Raw genomic sequence first — 19,527 nt, 5'->3', positions numbered from 1 at the left:
CAATAATCTTTAGCACCATTGATGCCATCCAGCTGCTGTCCAGTTGGGTTCACATAGGCAGAACTTCATGGTGACTCCCATAAACGACTAGAAACACTTGACACCCTTGGCTAATAAGGAACTATAAAACATATTTCAAACCAGAAAGGAAAACAGTTCATTCCTTCCAACTGTGAATATACAGTTACCCTCCTATTGCAATTTCTGTGTTCTGCAGGAAATATGTTCTTAGATTGTAAGCTCATGAGAGTAGGGTCCTCTTCTTTTGTTTCCTAACAATATGCAATTGCAACTACGTTGATTCTAGTGAAATGTTTGTCATTGGTGCTATATAAAAAATATATTCCCCATGAATAAGTTGTTGGAACTGTATTATGATCTGCTCTTCAAAGCTTTGGAACAAACAACTCTTTTTTAGTTTCACGGAAACAGCAGAGAAAGTCTGTGTTCTGGGAAAATCCTTGTTAAAAATGACAAGAAAACAATGAATCCAAGTGGTTGAAGCACTTATTGCTACTTACAGTTTGTCAGTTCTCACAGCAGGAATGTTTAGGAGCAACTGGAACTGTATTTATATCACCAACTAAATAACAAAATATTTTTAGATTGCACAACTGTCACAGGGTGGTTAATTGGCACTGGCAGATGTCATACAAATGATTTCATGTTTACATTCAAAGAATTAATCCATTGGGACTTCTGATCAATTACAGATTATTCTGACTACCCCCTGAGGTTAATAAGAAACAGTGAGATGATTAAAAGTCTTGTTTAATCATCAGTCAAAACTCATGAGAGTGTTATAGCATTTAGCTAATTAATCACATGGTGGAAACATTTCCATGGTTGGTCACTCTATGGGATCGTTGTTTTAATGCAGAGTACGTATGGTAATGATCAGAAGGGTTAAATTAATGTAGACATTTGCTTATGATGTTGGTTTCATTTTTAGGTACACATTGTACTGATCTCTTACACCTTTACCAATTGGGGGTGTCTATCTTTATTCTCATTATTGTGTTTACTATTGTTACTATTGGAAACTGAATTTCATTTTGTATGGTGCAGATTATAGTGATTTTCTACCACAAACTACTGTAAAATTAATTAACTACACTATGGAGGTAATGAAACTTCACATTTTTCTGGTTGACTTTTTAAAGGGGAAACACTTTAATTTTTAGAGGAAAAAAAATAGAATTTTTGGAGATTTATTATGCCCTAAACAGGGGCGTTTCTCTGCTCCTTGCCATCTGAGGCAGCTACTGTGATACTGCCATTCTCACTTACCATTCTTGCTCAAGAGTAGATCCAATATCTGTAAACTCAAATCAATATCTGTAAACTCGGCTCTTAAAGTTTAATTGGTCTATGACCTTTAATATAATAGTAATGCACATAATCACTAAGGGCATAAGATGACTGGAAGGCTAATACTGCACTATACAGTATTGTTATATAAAAGGGCTATCATCTAAGGCAGGGAACCCCAACCTTTTGAACCCGTGAGCAACATTCAGAAGTAAAAGGAGTTGGGGAGCAACACTAGTATGAAAAATGTTCTTGGGGTGCTAAATAAGGGCTGTGATTGGCCATTTGGTAGCCCCATGTGGATTGTCAACTTACATTGAGGCTCTGTTTGGCAATGCACCTGATTTTTATACAACCAAAACTTGCCTCCAAGCCTGGAATTCAAAAATAAGCCCCTGCTTTGAGGCCACTGGGAGCAACATCCAAGGGGTTGGAGAGCAACATGTTACTCACAAGCTACTGATTGGTGATCACTGATCTAAGGGCAGGTAATAACCCTATGTAGTGGCCGCACAAACATAAAATGTTTAGATAATTCATAACCCTGACAGTCCATAAACTGAATTGATTCCAATATTAATGATGATCCATGACCTGCTGCAGTGATATCATTATAAGATTGTTCACTGACTTTAGGCAAAGACCAAACCGCTCCTGGGTTATATCCATTTTGCCAGAATATGGCCTTTAATGTACAGGGCGGGTAGAGATATACACAATATGCAATTACTGGGTGGCCTCTCATTGCAAAAATGGGCCTATAATTATGAACACTGTATAGAATCACTGAGTGCCACTCAATGTGAAGGTCTATAGCGCAAGGCACAAAACACATTTACTGAGTGGCCCCAATGCTTGTAACACTATACACAGTATGTAGTCATTGAGTAGACTGGATAATAACAAGGGCATGTATTGCTATACCCAGTAAGGTATTGCTGAGTGGCCCTGAATGTAAATGGAGCCTGAAGAGCTCCCCCAGTGTGTAACTACTAAGTGTCCCTAATTGTGAGAGCATGTAACACTATACACAGTATATAATCACTGAGTGACCCTATTGCAAAGGGCTGGCCCTGTTATAAACAATATGATATTACCGAGTTGACCTAAATGTATAGGGCACGTAGTTCTGTATACCTTATACATTACTAGATAGCCCTGATTGTAAGGGCACAGTGTGGTGTTATAACAGTAGATATTATTGTGTACATATTATACAATCACTAGTTGGGCCTGATTGTAAGGATATGTTGTGCTATACACATTATATGTCAACTGGGTGACCCTATTGTAAGGTCCTATGATATTACACACACAGATTTAGCAGGGGCAGAAGGGTCGAATTTCGAGGGTTAAAAAAACCCTCGAAGTTTAATCCTTCGAATTTGAATATCGAATTTGAAGGATTTTAGCACAAAAGGTTCGAATAAAAACGATCGAACGATTTTAAGCGATCGATCGAATGATTTTTATTCGACCAAAAAAAACTTTGAAAAGTGCTGTGGAAGGTCTCCATAGGCTAACATTGGACTTCAGTGGCTTTAATTTGGCGAAGTATGAAGTCAAAGTTTTTTTTAAAGAGACAGTACTTCGATTATCGAATGGTCGAACAATTTTTGCTTCGATTCGATCAAATTCGATCGAATTTGACCAATTCGATGCTCAAAGTACCCAAAAAATTACTTTGAAATTTGAATATTTTTTGATTCAAACTATTCACTCGAGCTTAGTAAATCTGCCCCACAGTGTGATATTATTAAGTAGCTCTATAAACATTGAACAATAACTGAATGGGCCTGACTCTAAAAGGGTTTGCCATGCTATATCCCTGCTATATCAATAAAGGATAATAATAATAATAAAATCAGACATATACAGGTATGAGACCTGTTATCCAGAATACTCAGGACCTGGGGTTTTCTGGATAATGGATCTTTCCATTATTTGGGTTTTCCTACATTAAGTCTATTAGAAAATCATGTAAACATCAAATAAAACCATATGAAAATTATTGAGTGAGCCTGAAAAATTATACAGTGACTGATTGGGCTGGATTATAGGGACATATAGTGCTATACACAGTATATACTTCCACTGAATGCCCCTAATTGTAAGGTCTGGTGATGCTATACCGAGTATCATATTACTGAGTAGTTCCTAATAACCAGTCTGGTGTAACTAGTATGGAATAACTAGTAGCTATAACTTTTAAGGTATCACCAGCATTAAGAAACTACATTTATGGATTGAGTATGATGTGGAACAATCCAGAAGGCAGCCCAGACTTTGACTGACAGAAGCACCTGAAAAACCTGAATAGTTTTAATCTTTCCTGTAATTCAAAGGAGAACAAACTCCATATTCTGTCCCAGCAATGAATATGCTTGAAACCATTCCTGGGATACAATTGATTCCCCAATTCCAGTGCTTAACTTCTGGGTGAAAATGAATAAGTGTCAGGGCCAGAGACCTGTAACAAGATCTCCCCCCCCTTACAGGTAAGTGGTTAATTAGCAGTTAATTAGCTCAGCTGTGTCTTAATGGAATCAGCCTGATACTGATCAAACCAGATCTGGATACAATGCCTTAGGCCAATCTCAATCTGGAAAACAGATCTGCAGCCTGAGCTGCCCCACAGATATACCAACTTACTGAGGCTTTCATCACCTACAACAAGTTATACACTCACAGTTATCAGCATGGAGGATACATGGATTTCTTACCAGACATCTCTGAGGATAACAGCACTGAGGTTACTGAGTAATTATTGCCTTCAGGTACATGAGGAATTATTGCCTCCAGCTGAGTAGTGACTGGCAATCAGTGGACTTGCACAAGCCAGGAGGGGTTGTTTTTTAAAACATGTATACATACCCTATACACAAATATATTGTGTGGTAAGCATATATATATTGCGGTAGCAGAGTCTATAGAACCCATCTCAAAAATACAAAAAAACCTTCAGATAAGCATTAGACCACTGCACCGCAGCCGGTATTCCTATGTATCCAAGATGCCACCTTTTAGTAGGCAGATTGGGAGGACACACCTGAGGGGCAATGGAGAAACAGCCACCTTCATACCTAGACCGTTCATACGAAGCTGCGACCAGCCGCCGCCACCAGTAGAGTGTGCCCCCACCCCTATGTTCCAGGGCATACACAATTACACATACTGCTTTCCCAGTAAGCAGATCCGTTATCTGGTACAGTATCTTGCCTGTACCACTCAGAAGCCCTTGTCAGGAAAACCTTTAAACCTGACTCCCCCTAATGGCCGCTTTCTCGGCGAGGCCCTGAGATGGATCCCACAGAGAACAATATTTACTGTCCAAGGCAGAAGAAAGAAAAGACACCTGTGTAGGGGAGTGGGGAGGCTTTAAAGTCTTTGGGAGGGGAGTTTCTTCTGTCTGGAGTAGACAAGACAGTGAGTAAAATGACTGCCTGTTGCTTTTTGTTAGGAGGTAGTGAGGCTGATAAGTAGGCCCATTTGAATCGGCGAACAAGGGAAATTTGCCCATAGTCACATTTCTTTGATTTCTGTCCCTTTGACATGTAATGGTAAACCTTGCTTGTGCCTTCCAGAGGACACTATCATGTTAGTTTTGGCCAATTCATGTTCATGTTAGTTTTGGCCAGACAGTAAAGAACAAATTAGTAAGTGGTAAGAAACTGAAGAAACTTCAAGGGAAGCAGAAGATTTTCTATGATGGAGGTCAGCAGCACCAACTGGTGGAGTGACATTTTTTTAAAGAGTTTCAAATGAAAGACCTACCTACCCGAAGAACCCTGCAGTCCCATGAAGGGACATAACTACATATAAATAATATAAATAACTAGATGTACTGTATGATGATGGATTGTGATTGCCAAAGAGATGCCTCGTCTAAGACTCTACTTGAACTAGGAAATCGACAAGAAAAGTCGTGTTGATGCAACTTCATGGATTTTGTAGTGGACTGCTGACATGGTAACCTATGATCTGGGCAGCATCAAGGCAGCTTACCATACCTAAACCCTTCAGTTACCTGGCATACATAAAATGAAGACACTAAAAACCATGGGTGGTTTAGCAAAGACCACAGCTTTATTAACAATGTTATTAGGAACATAAACTGGAAAATGACCGTTCAAAATCGCCATACTCATAAAATGTAATGCTAACCAATAGAACCCCACCAAGTGAACTGGCCACCTCCTTGCCAGCCATTCCAGTGCTGCTACACTTGGACAGACAAGTAGGAGTAAAGTAAGCCTCACTTAAACCAATAACTTCCGGGACCATTTTCCAAGGAGGTGCCAACCAAACTCCATAAAAAAGGTAAATACAGCCCCATTCCAACTCCAGCAACCAGTTCCTCTGCCAACTTGCCAACCCAAGGGTGACAGAAGACATAAACTCCTCCCAATACTGAACCCTGTACATTACCATACCTCACCACCAGTTATAAGGGCACACGGGTGGGATTCTGATATAACCACTGCCAAGACAAGACTGCTGGATTTCCAGCTAAGCACTTCCTTTCCTGATGACTATTCCCCCCATAACACTTACACATTCCTTAACCCCTTCATCCAAGAGTCTTCCTACGCGTGAAGCCCTAATAAAATATGTCACAAAACATGCAGATCTTTAAGTAAGATAAATATAAAATCTGCTTATTTACAACTTAGACATCTCTGTACTACCATTTATTTTCCTGCTTTACTTCCTATTAGTAATTAAATTAATGTATCCAACAGGCAATAGTTAACATTATTCAACAAATAGATCTGGACCTTTTAACGGAAATGTTTATTTGCATCCTCTATTGCATTCTGTACCATGGAGAACAATTATTAAGTAAAGCAGACAGATCTGATGAGATCCAAACACACTTAGCACAGGCTCACATCCTCACCTTACTGTATGTTGTAGGGAATATTACTGAACAGCAGAAATGTGAGTTAAAATAAACTGATATACACAATTATAACAAAAATATACTTTTTTAATTAAGAACAATTCCCCTGGCAGGAGAGGTTGTGACATTTCTCTCACAGTTATTTGTTGACATACATGCCTACTTCACCTTAATATATTTCTTCAGAGATTCTCTGATCTCCTTATTGCTCAAACTGTAAATGATGGGATTCATAAATGGAGTGATAACAATATACAAAAGAGAAAGGAACTTTTTCATGTCAGCGTACTTTCCTCCAGTTGGACCCATATAAACTATGATCTGAGTCCCATAATATGTGCACACAACAGTTAGGTGTGAGCTGCAGGTGGAGAACATCTTCTGTTTTCCAGTCTTGGAATTCATCCTGAGGATTGTTATGAAGATGAGCACATAGGATCCAATGATGAAAACAAATGGCACAGAAATAATAGGGATTGAACTTATAAAGTCATACATTGTTACTACAGATGTGTCTGAAGTAGAAAGAGCAACAACTGGGCCAAAATCACAGAAAAAATGGTCAACTTGGTTAAAGCCACAGAAATGCAATTGGCATACCAAAATAAGTCCAGTTGTTATTATTACAAACACTAATATCCAACAACCTACAACAAACTGGAGACAGACATTGGGCGTCATGATTGAAAGATAATGCAGTGGGTAACAGACAGCAAGATATCTATCATAGGACATTACTGCAAGAAGAAAACATTGCACGAATCCAGAAACACCAAAGAAATAAAGCTGACAAAGACAACCAACTAGAGTTATAACCATTTCTTCATTTACTATGACATGTAACATCATGGGAACAATGTTAGTTGTGAGCAGAATATCTGCTGACCCTAAATGTTTCAGAAAGAAGAACATGGGGATCTGAAGGTTCTCATTAAACATCACCAGGAAGATGATGATGAAGTTTCCAAATAATATCACACTGTAGATTAACAGGAATAGAATGAAAAGTGGAATTTTAGAATTATTTAGATCATGAAAACCCAACAGTAGGATCTCGGTGACATCAGTCTGATTGTCCGTACACATTGCTGAATTAACAGAAGCTCTTCAGGGTCAAAGGAAGGATTGCCAAGGTCTACGAAATTGCTTTCCCTGAAATAAATACACATGCAAAAATTGTTTTTTTTTCACATACATTGCACAGATAGATAAATAACCCTTCGACTACACTATACTTTAATATCTTATTATAGCCTTTATTTGTAGTAAACTTTCACTGAAAGAGTTTGGAATGATTAGTGTGTGTGGCTTGATGTGGCAGAAGCCATTCCAAAGAAAATCACATACTATAGGAAAACAATATTTGGAACACAGACAGAATAAGTAGGACTCTGAAGTTAATAAATACAGTAATTAATTTATACAGGAACAGGAAGAAAATAATAATAATAAAACAGAACTGAGGGGCAGAAAAGAAGAGAGTAGAGAGCATAGGATAGTAAGAAAGAAAGGCATCATAGAAGAGAGAATGACAAGTGGTGATCAATGAGCCTGTTGAGTTTATTTAATGCTTACATGATTATCTAGTAGACTTAAGGTATGAAGATCCAAATTATGGAAAGATCCATTATCCAGAAAGACCCAGGTCCCGAGCATTCTGGATAACAGGTCCCATGCCTATAGTTGAAAGTGAACTAAAGAGACAGTATAGAATAGTATGGGTGGAAAAGAAGGGAAATGTGGATTGGAGAGTTGAGAAGAAAAGGTTACAGGGATGAGAAAACAATGTATGACTTTGGGTGGGAAAAGATGATATAAAGGAGAATAGAAGGTAACAGGACTAAGGAAGAATGTTAAAATGGAGAAAACAGTAGTAAATCCATCACAAGGTAGAAAACAGAATAAAGGCCGTAGAAACAGAATATAGAGAACCTAAAAAAGGAGCAGTGCCCACAGTAATGAATAATATATACAGTACAATGTGTTTCTTCTACAAATTCCTCTTGTACATAGATACATGGAAAGAAAATAATTTTTTTTCAGCAAGCTTTAGTCATCATTATATAAGCAATTCTTTAAGGAACAAAAGATAAATTGAAAAAAAAAAAAGAATTGAAAGTGGAATAAATGATGGCAGTAGTAAGGTATTGTGCTTGACTTCTCCTGAGCTGCATTTCAAGTGAATATCCCAAAGCTCTCAAACAGTTCTGCAGGTATTTAAATATATTACGGGCCAGATTTACTAGATAGGAGTTTACTTTTACCAGTCCTTATGCCCATGGCAACAAATCAGAATTGTGTAACTGATAATAGATTGACCATAACTAAGTACTGCCTGCTCTTATAATAACACAGTATCCTTATGCTAGAGAACCATTTTATATTTTCGCAAAAAACTCTCTTCTTGATAAGTTATAATCTCTGTCATTGGATGTTCAGTAATTGAAACACATGTAACACAAACAGTTGGGATAAATTAAACAGCAAAGAAAGGATAGTCAGCAAGCTATATGATATGTTATTTACCTACTAGATACTAGACACACCTTTATATTATCCTTGATAAAGGTGCTAATGAGGTCCTAATAAAAGCATTGGTTCACAAAGTGATTGCTGGTCCTGGATATTTCCACATTTGGCATATAAAAGAGATGACCACGCATCCCTCTTTTCATCTAATTTGGAGTGTAGGCACTTAATATATACATATATATACGTTTACAGAAGTCTGGGAAATTCTAGTAGAAACGTAAAATTAACTACAAGATCTAAATAGCGTTTCCACCCATTGCCTGGAACCAGTCGTCTAATGTATTGATTATAGAATATATACGACACAATATAAGAAATTTGGTTGTATGTATGGATCATTCAAAACATATTCTTTATTTGGCTCAGTTTTGGTAGAAGAACATTGCCCATAGACACAACTCTTTATATCAGTTGGGATCTTACTGTCGGTATGGAGGAAGGATTTCCACATGATTAATAGATCTTTATTAACTTGGGCTTTGCATTTAATTGGTTATTTGCTGGTACTTCCATCTTGATTCAGTTATTAGATATTTAGAACAGTTACTTCCTTGCTGTATAAGGCACAATCAGGGAATTATTTAGAGCCAGTGTTAGTACTCATTAGCAACCAGCATTTGTCCAGTTCCCAGAGCACAAGGCCATCAAAGTGGTGCTCCTCTTGGGATCCATCTATCCATGAGCCTGCCCTTTACTGATGGGTGACATCTAAGTTACTAGCCCTTTTGTTCTTCTCATTGTACCTTCTGGCTGCTCTGCTAACTACCCTCACTCATACAGCTATGACAGGATCTACCCTCAAGCTAGCTACCATCAACCTACCTTCTCCTCCTAAGGTCTCCTTCATATTAATCTTTAGCACCATTAATGCCATCCAGCTGCTGTCCAGTTGGGTTCACATAGGCAGAACTTCATGGTGACTCCCATAAAAGACTAGAAACACTTGACACCCTTGGCTAATAAGGAACTATAAAACATATTTTAACCCAGGAAAACAGTTCATCCCTTCCAACTGTGAATATACAGTTACCCTCCTATTGCAATTTCTGTGTTCTGCAGGAAATATGTTCTTAGATTGTAAGCTCATGAGAGTAGGCTCCTCTTCTTTTGTCTCCTAACAATATGCAATTGCAACTACGTTGATTCTAGTGAAATGTTTGTCATTGGTGCTATATAAAAAATATATTCCCCATGAATAAGTTGTTGGTACTGTATTATGATCTGCTCTTCAAAGCTTTGGAACAAACAACTCTTTTTTAGTTCCACGGATACAACAGAGAAAGTCTGTGTTCTGGGAAAATTCTTGTTAAAAATGACAAGAAAACAATGAATCCAAGTGGTTGAAGCACTTATTGCTACTTACAGTTTGTCAGTTCTCACAGCAGGAATGTTTAGGAGCAACTGGAACTGTATTTATATCACCAACTAAATAACAAAATATTTTTAGATTGCACAACTGTCACAGGGTGGTTAATTGGCACTGGCAGATGTCATACAAATGATTTCATGTTTACATTCAAAGAATTAATCCATTGGGACTTCTGATCAATTACAGATTATTCTGACTATCCCCTGAGGTTAATAAGAAACAGTGAGATGATTAAAAGACTTGTTTAATCATCAGTCAAAACTCATGAGAGTGCTATAGCATTTAGCTAATTAATCACATGGTGGAAACATTTCCATGGTTGGTCACTCTATGGGATCGTTGTTTTAATGCAGATTAAGTATGGTAATGATCAGAAGGGTTAAATTAATGTAGACATTTGCTTATGATGTTGGTTTCATTATTAGTTACACATTGTACTGATCTCTTACACCTTTACCAATTGGGGGTGTCTATCTTTATTCTCATTATTGTGTTTACTATTGTTTCTATTGGAAACTGAATTTCATTTTGTATGGTGCAGATTATAGTGATTTTCTACCACAAACTACTGTAAACTATACCAATTCATTAACTATACTATGGAGGTTATGAAACCTCAATTTTTTCTGGTTGAGTTTTTAAAGGGGAAACACTTTAATTTTTAGAGGGAAAAAAATTTGAATTTTTCAAGATTTATTATGCCCTAAACAGGGGCGTTTCTCTGCTCCTTGCCACCTGAGGCAGCTACTGTGATGCTGCCATTCTCACTTACCATTCTTGCTCAAGAGTAGATCCAAGGGGGGCTGCATCACTAGGGAAAAGAGCACAATTGAGCTTTCTCTCTCTCTGCACTTGAAGAGCTAAATTTCCAGTTCAATATCTGTAAACTCGGCTCTTAAAGTTACCAGGAGCGTTTTTTTGCTCTCCTCTGGTAAATTTGGGGCTGCTGCCATCTGACATGAGTTTTTCAATTCACCTCATGGCCCTGAAGCTTCTAAAAATTCTAATCCAAAAATACTCCAGCTAAAAACTGTTGAAATCCCGTAGCAGCCAATGGCAGATGATCCCTTTAATCTTTGGAACATGTCAAGATTCTTGATTGTTTTGGGCAGTTTGTGCTGGTTTTCATTTGATTATATGAAAAATGTAAGTTTTTCAGTCAACAAGTCGAGTTTTCAGAGTCAATTCGAAAAAGTTGCATGATTCCAATTGAAGTTCAATAGTGTTGCGCCATTTTTTTCAAAAACTTTTATTGGTAAATTAAGAGCAATTGGGTTTGGGAGCTTGTTTGAATTGTTTTTATAATAACAAAAGAAAAAGTTGAGTTTTAATAGATAACCCCCTATATATCCCTTTTTAAAATGTACCTCTCTCCAAAGTTCATTGTTCCCACCCACTGTAAGCTTTTGCCTCAACTTGTTGAATATCTTATGATTTTAATGATAGAGAATTGTTTATGATATGAACACTAACAAATGCAAAAGCAATGTGCAAAGTGCAATTTGCATTGCAAATAGTCATTTTTTTTATGTTCTATGGCAGCACACACAATGGGTTAAATCCCCACTCCAACCCTGGTAGGACAGAAAATTAAAACAATCAAACACTCTAAGCATAAAAAGGATCAGGCAGCCCCCCCCCCTTTGATTTTTTCTGTCCATCCCAGGTAGGCGAGAAGGTGACAGATGAAGATCCAGGTTTTTAGGAACCTTATGGCCACAGGAGATACCACTTGAGTGTGGGAACCTCCAGGGGGGGGGGTGATGGGAATGTTGTAAGTCCCCCCTTGGTAATGCTCCGCTGCAAGTTTTCTTGGCAGGGAGAAGCCAGATGAAAATGGAGAGAGGTGCTGCGCGAAGCTGGCGGCTCTGGTGCTCAGGCGCGTGGGAGTGAACTCACTACAGCGCAAGGTTCATTGTAGCTTTCTGGAATGGCCTCAGAAGCTGATGCAGATGCCAGGAGAACTATTATAGGTTCTGCAGGGTGTGGTGCTCCATTGTGCCTCCTTATAAACCTTTCTGTTAAGCTTTTTGTTGCCCTTGCTGTTCTCAGTTCCTGTCTGTGTGTGCCGCCAGGCTGACGATTTTTTCTGTGGGCTGTTAAAGGTACAGTGTAGCCTTTCTTCTCCACTGCCCTTGGTAATGCTGGAATGAATGTAGTATATATTACTGATTATCCCTTTTGTTCTCAGATGTCTCAAGCAGAGAAGAAGAAGAAGAGGAAATCCAGACATAATGTGTGTGCTGGTTGTGATCAGCCTCTGCCTGAAGATATATCGGGATCCTTTTGTGTCGCTTGCACCCAGGATTCAGGGGATAACCCATCTCATATCCCTGAAGATTTTATGGTTTGGTTTAAGGGCATGTTATCGAAGGCCTTTGATGATGTAAGGTCCTCGGCTGTTCCAGGCCCTTCTAGGGGTACTACAACAACATTGACCAGAGGTTATGATGTTTCGGCTGATTCAGACGGGTCTGTTTCTACTTCCTCTTCATCTTCTCAAAAGTCAAAGGAGGAATTTTTTCTCTTTCCAGTGGAAAAAGTTAATAAACCAATAAAGGAAGTTAAGAAGGCTATAGGAGTTAAAAGTTCTGGAGAAAAGAAGCAGGATCACTTATTTTTCTCAGAAAAGAAGTCTGCTGAGTTTCCTATACATCCATCTATTAAACAACTGAATGAATCAGAATGGCAAAGTCCGGGGAAAAAGCCAGATGCATCCAAGAGGTTCAAAGACATGTTCCCTCTGGAGGCCCAGGAATTGAAGAGATGGGAAGAGCCTCCGAAGGTTGACATTCCAGTAGCTAGATTAACAAGACGTACAACTATTCCAGTGGAGGAATCAGCGATCAAGGACCAGATGGATCACAGGACAGAGTGTGCCTTAAGAAGATCATATATTACGGTTACTAATATTTGTAAACCCTCCCTAGCAGCTGTGTCGGTTTCCAGATCTCTAAAGTTCTGGCTGAACTCATTGGAGGAGGAGATAGATACTGGCACTTCTAGAGATGGCCTTTTGGATATGCTTTATCCAATCAAGTTTGCGACAGATTTTCTGTGTGATGTCGCTATTGACACTGTTGGGAGCCAGAACTATGGCTTTGTCTACAGCTGGAAGGAGGGCTCTGTGGTTAAAGGCATGGTCTGCAGATCTAGCTTCAAAGAATGCCCTAATTTCTATGCCTTTTGAACCCAGCAGATTGTTTGGCTCATCTTTGGACAAGCTGATTGATAGCTTGGCTTCAGGGAAAGGGACAATTCTTCCACAGGATAAACCTAAAGTTCAGAAGAGACCCTTTTTTCATCCCTATGCAAGAAAATACCCCTCTCAGTCCGATTCTTACAGAAGATCTTTCAGGGACCAAGACCGAGATAGAGGAAGAGATTTTAGGAGAGAGAGAGTTGGTAGTAGATTCCCAATAAGGAAGCTGGTCAAAAGAAGGATGCCTCCCTCTCCAAGTCTGCAGGATTCTGACACCAGAAGCCAGGAAGAAGTAGGCGGAAGGCTGTCCTTTTTTCTTCCTATATGGCAAAATACAACAAGAGACTCTTGGGTCTTGAGTTTTATAAGAGATGGTTATTTTATTGCTTTTCAGAGCCCTCCAATTATGAGATTTTGTATCAAAAAAGTCCTTCAGAATCCAGTGAAACAGAGAGCTGTAGAGACAGCAATCTTTGAGTTTCTGGAGAAGAAGGTGGTGGAGCCAGTTCCCTCTTCAGAGCTTCAGAGAGGAGTTTACTCTCGGGTTTTTCTAGTGCCGATAGCAGATGGTCACTCTTTCAGATCTCCGAACTTTGATAATGACTGATGCTTCAGCATGGGGATGGGGGGCCCTTCTACATCGAGAGTTTATACTAGAGTTTGGAAATGTTTTTGGAATTGGTGTGCGGAGAAAGTTTTCAACCCTAGGGGTTGTTCTACAGCTCAAATTCTTCAACTCCTGCAGGAAGGTTTTGACAAGGGATAATACACTTAAAGTGCATGTTTCAGCTCTGTCAGCGATGTGTAAGGCCTCACCCTGGTGGTCTAGTGGGCAGCAGGGTTCACCGCCGCTCCTTCGGCGTGAACGCCCGCCACGCTCCCTCCTTCTCCTCCTGTGCCGGTCTCCTCTATAGCACGAGGCACGCACTTCCGGGTTTCATAGGCACATTCACGCTGGCGTGTGACAGCGCGCAATGGTGCAAAATTAAAACCTATTTAAGGGAGATTCAGTTTTCAACACATTGCCCATTGTTAGGTTCAACTTAGCTTATTCCTAATGCTATTACCTTTGGCTTCCTGCTTATTCTATTGAATCCTGAGTTTTTTTGTGTTTTGACCCTTGCTTGCCTACTCGAATATTCTAATCTCTCCAATCCTGACCTTGCCTGCTTGTGACTATTCTGGCCTCTTCAATCTGACCTTTGCCTGTCCTCCAACTATTCTACGTTCTCTAATCCTGATTCCGGCCTGTCAGAGGATTCTCTGCTTGTGCTGGCCTGGCCTGCCTGTTCCTGGTGTGTTCTTCCTTCCAGTATCCTGGTGAGACGATCATGCCCCTTTGCTCATCAAGAACCGTTAGCTTTGCTCCTCTCTCAAATAAGACCTGGTGGCATCCGATTAGTCGAGGGCTCCTCCTGAGGTGAAATGCGGCGGTTATAGGCAGAAGTGAGAGCCGTGACCAGGGAGCCTAGCTTGAGTTCTGGATATAGGGTGCCGAACGTGACACAATGTTGCACAAAAATGTGTCTTCACTTCCGTTGGTCAGACGTTTCTTTAAAGTTTCTCTAAAGTTGAGACCAGGAGTGTCAGTACTAGTTCCTCCTTGGGATTTGAATATTGTGTTATCCTTTTTGAAGATCCTTTTGAACCAATTTCTTCGATTTCAATGACGTTTCTGTCTTTGAAGAACTCATTTTTGGTAGCAATTACGTCTGCCAGAGGGGTGGGTGAGTTGCATCGGCTCATACTCGTATACTATTTTTCTGCCAGAAAAAGTAATAATGAAGAAGTTGCCATTTTTTTTCCATCCTGGAAGAATGTAAATTCTCAGATTATTCTTCCGGCCTTTTGTAAGAGAGTGGATGAGAGTGAAGAGAAGTTGCATTTTTTGGATGTTCATAGTTGTCTCTACATGTACATTGAACGAACTAAACCAGTAAGGCAATCAGATAACCTCTTTGTGGTGTTTTCTAGGAAGAGAGAAGGATTTAAAAAAGCATCCAAGACTACTAGAGCAGCTTGGGTGAAGAAGGCTATCTCAGTGGCATACCAGTTATCTGGGAAGGATCTTTCACAGGGGTTGAGAGCACACTCTACGAGAGCAGTTTCTACCTCTTGGGTCTTACCTGAAATTTTCATTTTCTTTAGTCCGGAGGCAGCACAATATTTCCTCCCTAAATAAAATTCTTGAAGCATCATTGTTCTCTGGGTTTTTTTTGGAATTAGCTTGAAAACTAACACCGGGGGGGGGGGGGGGCTGCCTGATCCTATTTATGCTTTATGCTTTTATGTTTGATTGCTTTAATTTTCGGTCCTACCAGGGTTGGAGAGGGGATTTAACCCATTGTGTGTGCTGCCTCCAGACTAAAGAAAATGAAAATTTCAGCTAAGACTAAATTTTTGTTGTTGTTCATCCATAATGCAGAGTTGATTCCCATAATTCCAGTGTGATTGTGTCACATCTGCCATAATTGTCCAAAATGGCAAAATTCCGCACTGCTCCTATTGCAAATTTTTTTCATGAAACTGAGTAAACAATCTGTCACAAAAAACTTTCTGTCACAAAAAAGTCACCAAATTTTGCAGAGACAAAAAAGTCACAAAGAAAAATAATCGCAATAAGAAATAACACCCATTGACTTTAATGCATTTTGAGTACAATGTAAATTCTATAAGTTGTCCTCATTGGAAAATCTCCCCAAAAAAACTTCAAGCAGGCCGTTTTCTGATTAAGTGATTAAATCCATTGGACATTTATCTACACAATTTGATATTCAAAATTAAAGCTATTAATGACTCTCATTCAAAACATATAAAATTCTATCCATAACTCACCAAGAGTCCCAAGGAGGCCCAGGTGCTACGCTTTGAGTCTTCAGCTAAGTGAGCAGAATCGACAATGTATGTCGGAGCAGGCACTCAATGAACAGTCTATCAAGGCAGAAAAGTAAAATGGTGGATTTATTTAGTACCAACAAACAGAGGCAGCCTGGTGATCGAAGCACTGCAATTTTGCAGCCAGCGAAATTCTGCTTAGAAGTCCATTCTCACCCTGCTCTGAGCCCCATGGGTCTGGGACTTGCCCATAACTCCTGATCCTTGAAAGCTGTACAATCACAAGTTCATTGAAACATCTGAATTGGGGGCAGACAGTAATACTGTAACTAATGATTTTCTCTCCAGCTAAGGGTTAATATCAAATTGTGCAATTTCTTCATATTTAGAAAAAATGCTCATCCTGATGGATAGAATGGGCAAACTTTGTCCAGAAAAATTTCAAGCAAACAGCTGATATTAATGAGTTTACCATCTACTGAGCTTTCTTTAGCCTCAGAAGTAACTCAGGCATCACTTATTGACCAACTCCATGCCCAGACTGTCTACTAACTGAATGGCTATATGTTCAGACATGTCAACATTTCTAGAGAAAAGATCAGCCGACTTTGTTGTCAGGTACACATGCCACAGACCTTCAGCAAAGGGGGGTAAGCAGATATCTTAGAGTAGATACTCAGTAGATCCCATGAGAACAAGAATAGTAATGGTATATACACCATACATATTTCATGCTGTGTTGTAGGCTACTGAATTGCTATGGTCTAGCCTCAATTCTACTAGTTCTGCCTCATTTGTTTGAATTTGTATGAATATTGTAAGAAATATGTGTGGGAACTGCCATTTCTGAACTATTACAGATGTCATCAAAAACACAACATTTTCTTAAGAGCTTCTTTCATTTCTTTGCTTCTTAGGCTGTAAATAACAGGGTTCAGCAAAGGAGTCACAACAGTAAATAACAGAGAGAATACTTTGCTTATAGTAGGTGATTGTTTTCTGGAAGGGACCACATAAATGCCAATGAGAGAGCCATAAAATAGGAAGACCACTATAAGGTGGGAGCTGCAGGTCGAAAAGGCTTTTTGCCTCCCAGTAGTGGAAACTATTTTTAGAAGTGTATGGATGATAAAAACATATGATATAATGATTAGTATAATAGGAATAAAAACCACAGGAACAGCCTGAAGTATTGCTTCTGTTTGCACAAAGAAAGTGTCCATGCAGGAAAGCTCCAGAAGAGGAAAGTAATCACAGAAGTAATGGTTGATGGTATTTTGGTTGCAGAACTGTAGTGTTGCGATGGCATTTGCAGTGATTAATATAATGCTGAAGCCAAGCAGCCATGGTATGAGAGTCAGTTTCACACAAAGTTTGGGGTTCATTAAAGATGTGTAACGTAGGGGGTTGCAGATGGCCAAATATCTATCAAAGGACATTACTGTTAGAAGTAAACACTCAACACTTTCTGAGGCATTAAAAAAATAAAATTGTGTTATACATCCACCTACCGAGATAGTGGTCCCATCATTTATTATAGTCCAAAGTAAGAGGGGTACAGTACATGCGGTTTGTAGCAGGTCACATACGGACAGCTGCTGGAGGAAAAAGTACATGGGGGACCGAAGATTGTGGCTGGTGGACACCAACACTATAGTTAACATGTTCCCACTTAGTGTCAAAAGGTAAATTAAAAGAATCAAACAAAAAAGAGGAATCCTGAAGCAGTTTAAATTTTGAAATCCCAAGAGAAAAAGCTCATTCAACATTGTTATGTTCTTTATATCCATTGCCTTGAGGAAAAACAGATATATTTAACACAGCCAAACTCTACATATAGATCATTCATTTGCTTGCAGACAAACTTACATACTGTATAGGCATAAATAAAATTAGCTTCATCCCTAGAAATAATTCTTGTTCAAAAAGACCCATCTTAAAGACATTAAGGGAATCCACCCTCACAACATCCCTCGGAAGAAAATTTTCCAATCTCACTGCTCTCACTGTGAAGAACCATTTGCATTTTTTTCAGATGAAAATTTGTTACCTTGGTCTAAAGGTGTGGCCTTTTGTATTTCATTCTTTCTGTTTGAAAAAAAATTCCACCAAATGGCTAAAAAGCCTCTAACATATTTGTAAATCGTTATCATGGCCACCTTTCTTCCTGAGAGAACAACCCAACTTTGATAGTCTTTCCTCATAGTTTCATTGTACTACAGTAGTTGCAATATTTGCAGCTCATCCTTCCTTCCAACTTTTTCCAAAAACTCTACCGCATACTCAAGGTGAGGTTTATATGAGGGAGTAATAAAGGGGTAACTGCTTCCATCCCTTGAATAAATGCATTTTTCGTTGAACTGAATTAGGTTTACCAGTTGCTGCCTGACCTGAAGTAGCAAAGCTTTGTTATAGATAATACCTACTAAACCATTCTCAATGAAAGAAGCCCCATTATGCAGTTGAACTTCATTTTCAAGTTAGCTGTACAGCCTCTCAGTTTATTCAGATCCCTCTCCAAATAGAAACATCCAGCATGGAACTTGTTTTGCAAAATGGAAACTGAAAACATAACCCACAACTTCTCACAATGTTTGCACTTCTTCAAGTCAAGGATTTCTTTAGACTTTTCATAAACTGTACAGTGTTTGCAGTATCAGAATATTCTGATCTACACATACAAGAATCCTGATTTGCAAATGGCAGAATGGCTCCCAAATTCAGACTGTGGGGCAGATCTTATTTTATGTATTTGTGGCACAACCAGTAAATCTTCTGAGAAATCTTTAGGAGTCTCCTGTGTTTGTGATAATGATCATTCTAGGGAGTAAAGTGATAATTTGTAATAGACAAGTCTCCGAGGCTTTCCAAGGCTCCTAGGATCTCTTATTTTAAAATCATGAAAAATATTTGCATTTGCTATTAGTGATGAGTGAATCTGTCCCGTTTCCCTTTGCTGAAAAATTCACAAAATGCAATAAAGTCTATGGGCAAAATATATTAAAGTGAGTCTATGGGTGACTTTTTTGTCACAGCAACTTTTTTCTAGCAAAATATATTAATATATGGGTGTTTTTTTCTTGCCAATTTTTTTTTTCACAGCAAATTTTTGACTCTGTTTTTGGTCATTACTATTGAGTAAATATGCTGCACCAAGCAGCCCACCATTTTATAAGATCCAATGGGCATTTTTTGACCACTGCCATATTTCCTGGCTTCAGCTTTCTCAAGTGGCCCCTACCCTGACATAAGCTATAGGCTGGCCATTTCTCATTCTTTTGTGATACAATAACATACCCAATGCCATTCTCACCATGCTGTATCCTCTCATTTCAAAAGCAAGATGGCTACACAACCAAAAACAAACAAATAGAT

The 19,527-nt window shown here is 38.9% G+C and overlaps 2 protein-coding genes across 2 annotated transcripts; both read right to left on the bottom strand.

Moving 5' to 3' along the window:
• Window positions 1-6,373: 6,373 nt before the first annotated feature.
• LOC108703552 (olfactory receptor 10A7) lies at window positions 6,374-7,300 on the bottom strand. The gene has a single exon (XM_018239736.2). It carries the CDS (start codon window positions 7,298-7,300, stop codon window positions 6,374-6,376), a length of 927 nt encoding a protein of 308 aa, XP_018095225.1.
• Window positions 7,301-17,018: 9,718 nt separating this feature from the next.
• Window positions 17,019-17,942, bottom strand: LOC108703464 (olfactory receptor 11L1). Its single transcript, XM_018239592.2, has one exon. The coding sequence runs from the start codon at window positions 17,940-17,942 to the stop codon at window positions 17,019-17,021; it is 924 nt and encodes a 307-aa protein (XP_018095081.1).
• Window positions 17,943-19,527: the final 1,585 nt, after the last annotated feature.

Source organism: Xenopus laevis, chromosome 3S (assembly GCF_017654675.1).
Source record: "Xenopus laevis strain J_2021 chromosome 3S, Xenopus_laevis_v10.1, whole genome shotgun sequence".
Taxonomy (NCBI): domain Eukaryota; kingdom Metazoa; phylum Chordata; class Amphibia; order Anura; family Pipidae; genus Xenopus; species Xenopus laevis.
Note: the sequence above shows the minus strand (reverse complement) of the source record. Positions and strands in the feature narration are given on the sequence as shown.

Excerpts from the sequence above, each read along its gene's own strand:
- LOC108703464 (XM_018239592.2), bottom strand. The coding sequence starts at position 17,942 with ATGGATATAAAGAACATAACAATGTTGAATGAGCTTTTTCTCTTGGGA.
- LOC108703552 (XM_018239736.2), bottom strand. The coding sequence starts at position 7,300 with ATGTGTACGGACAATCAGACTGATGTCACCGAGATCCTACTGTTGGGT.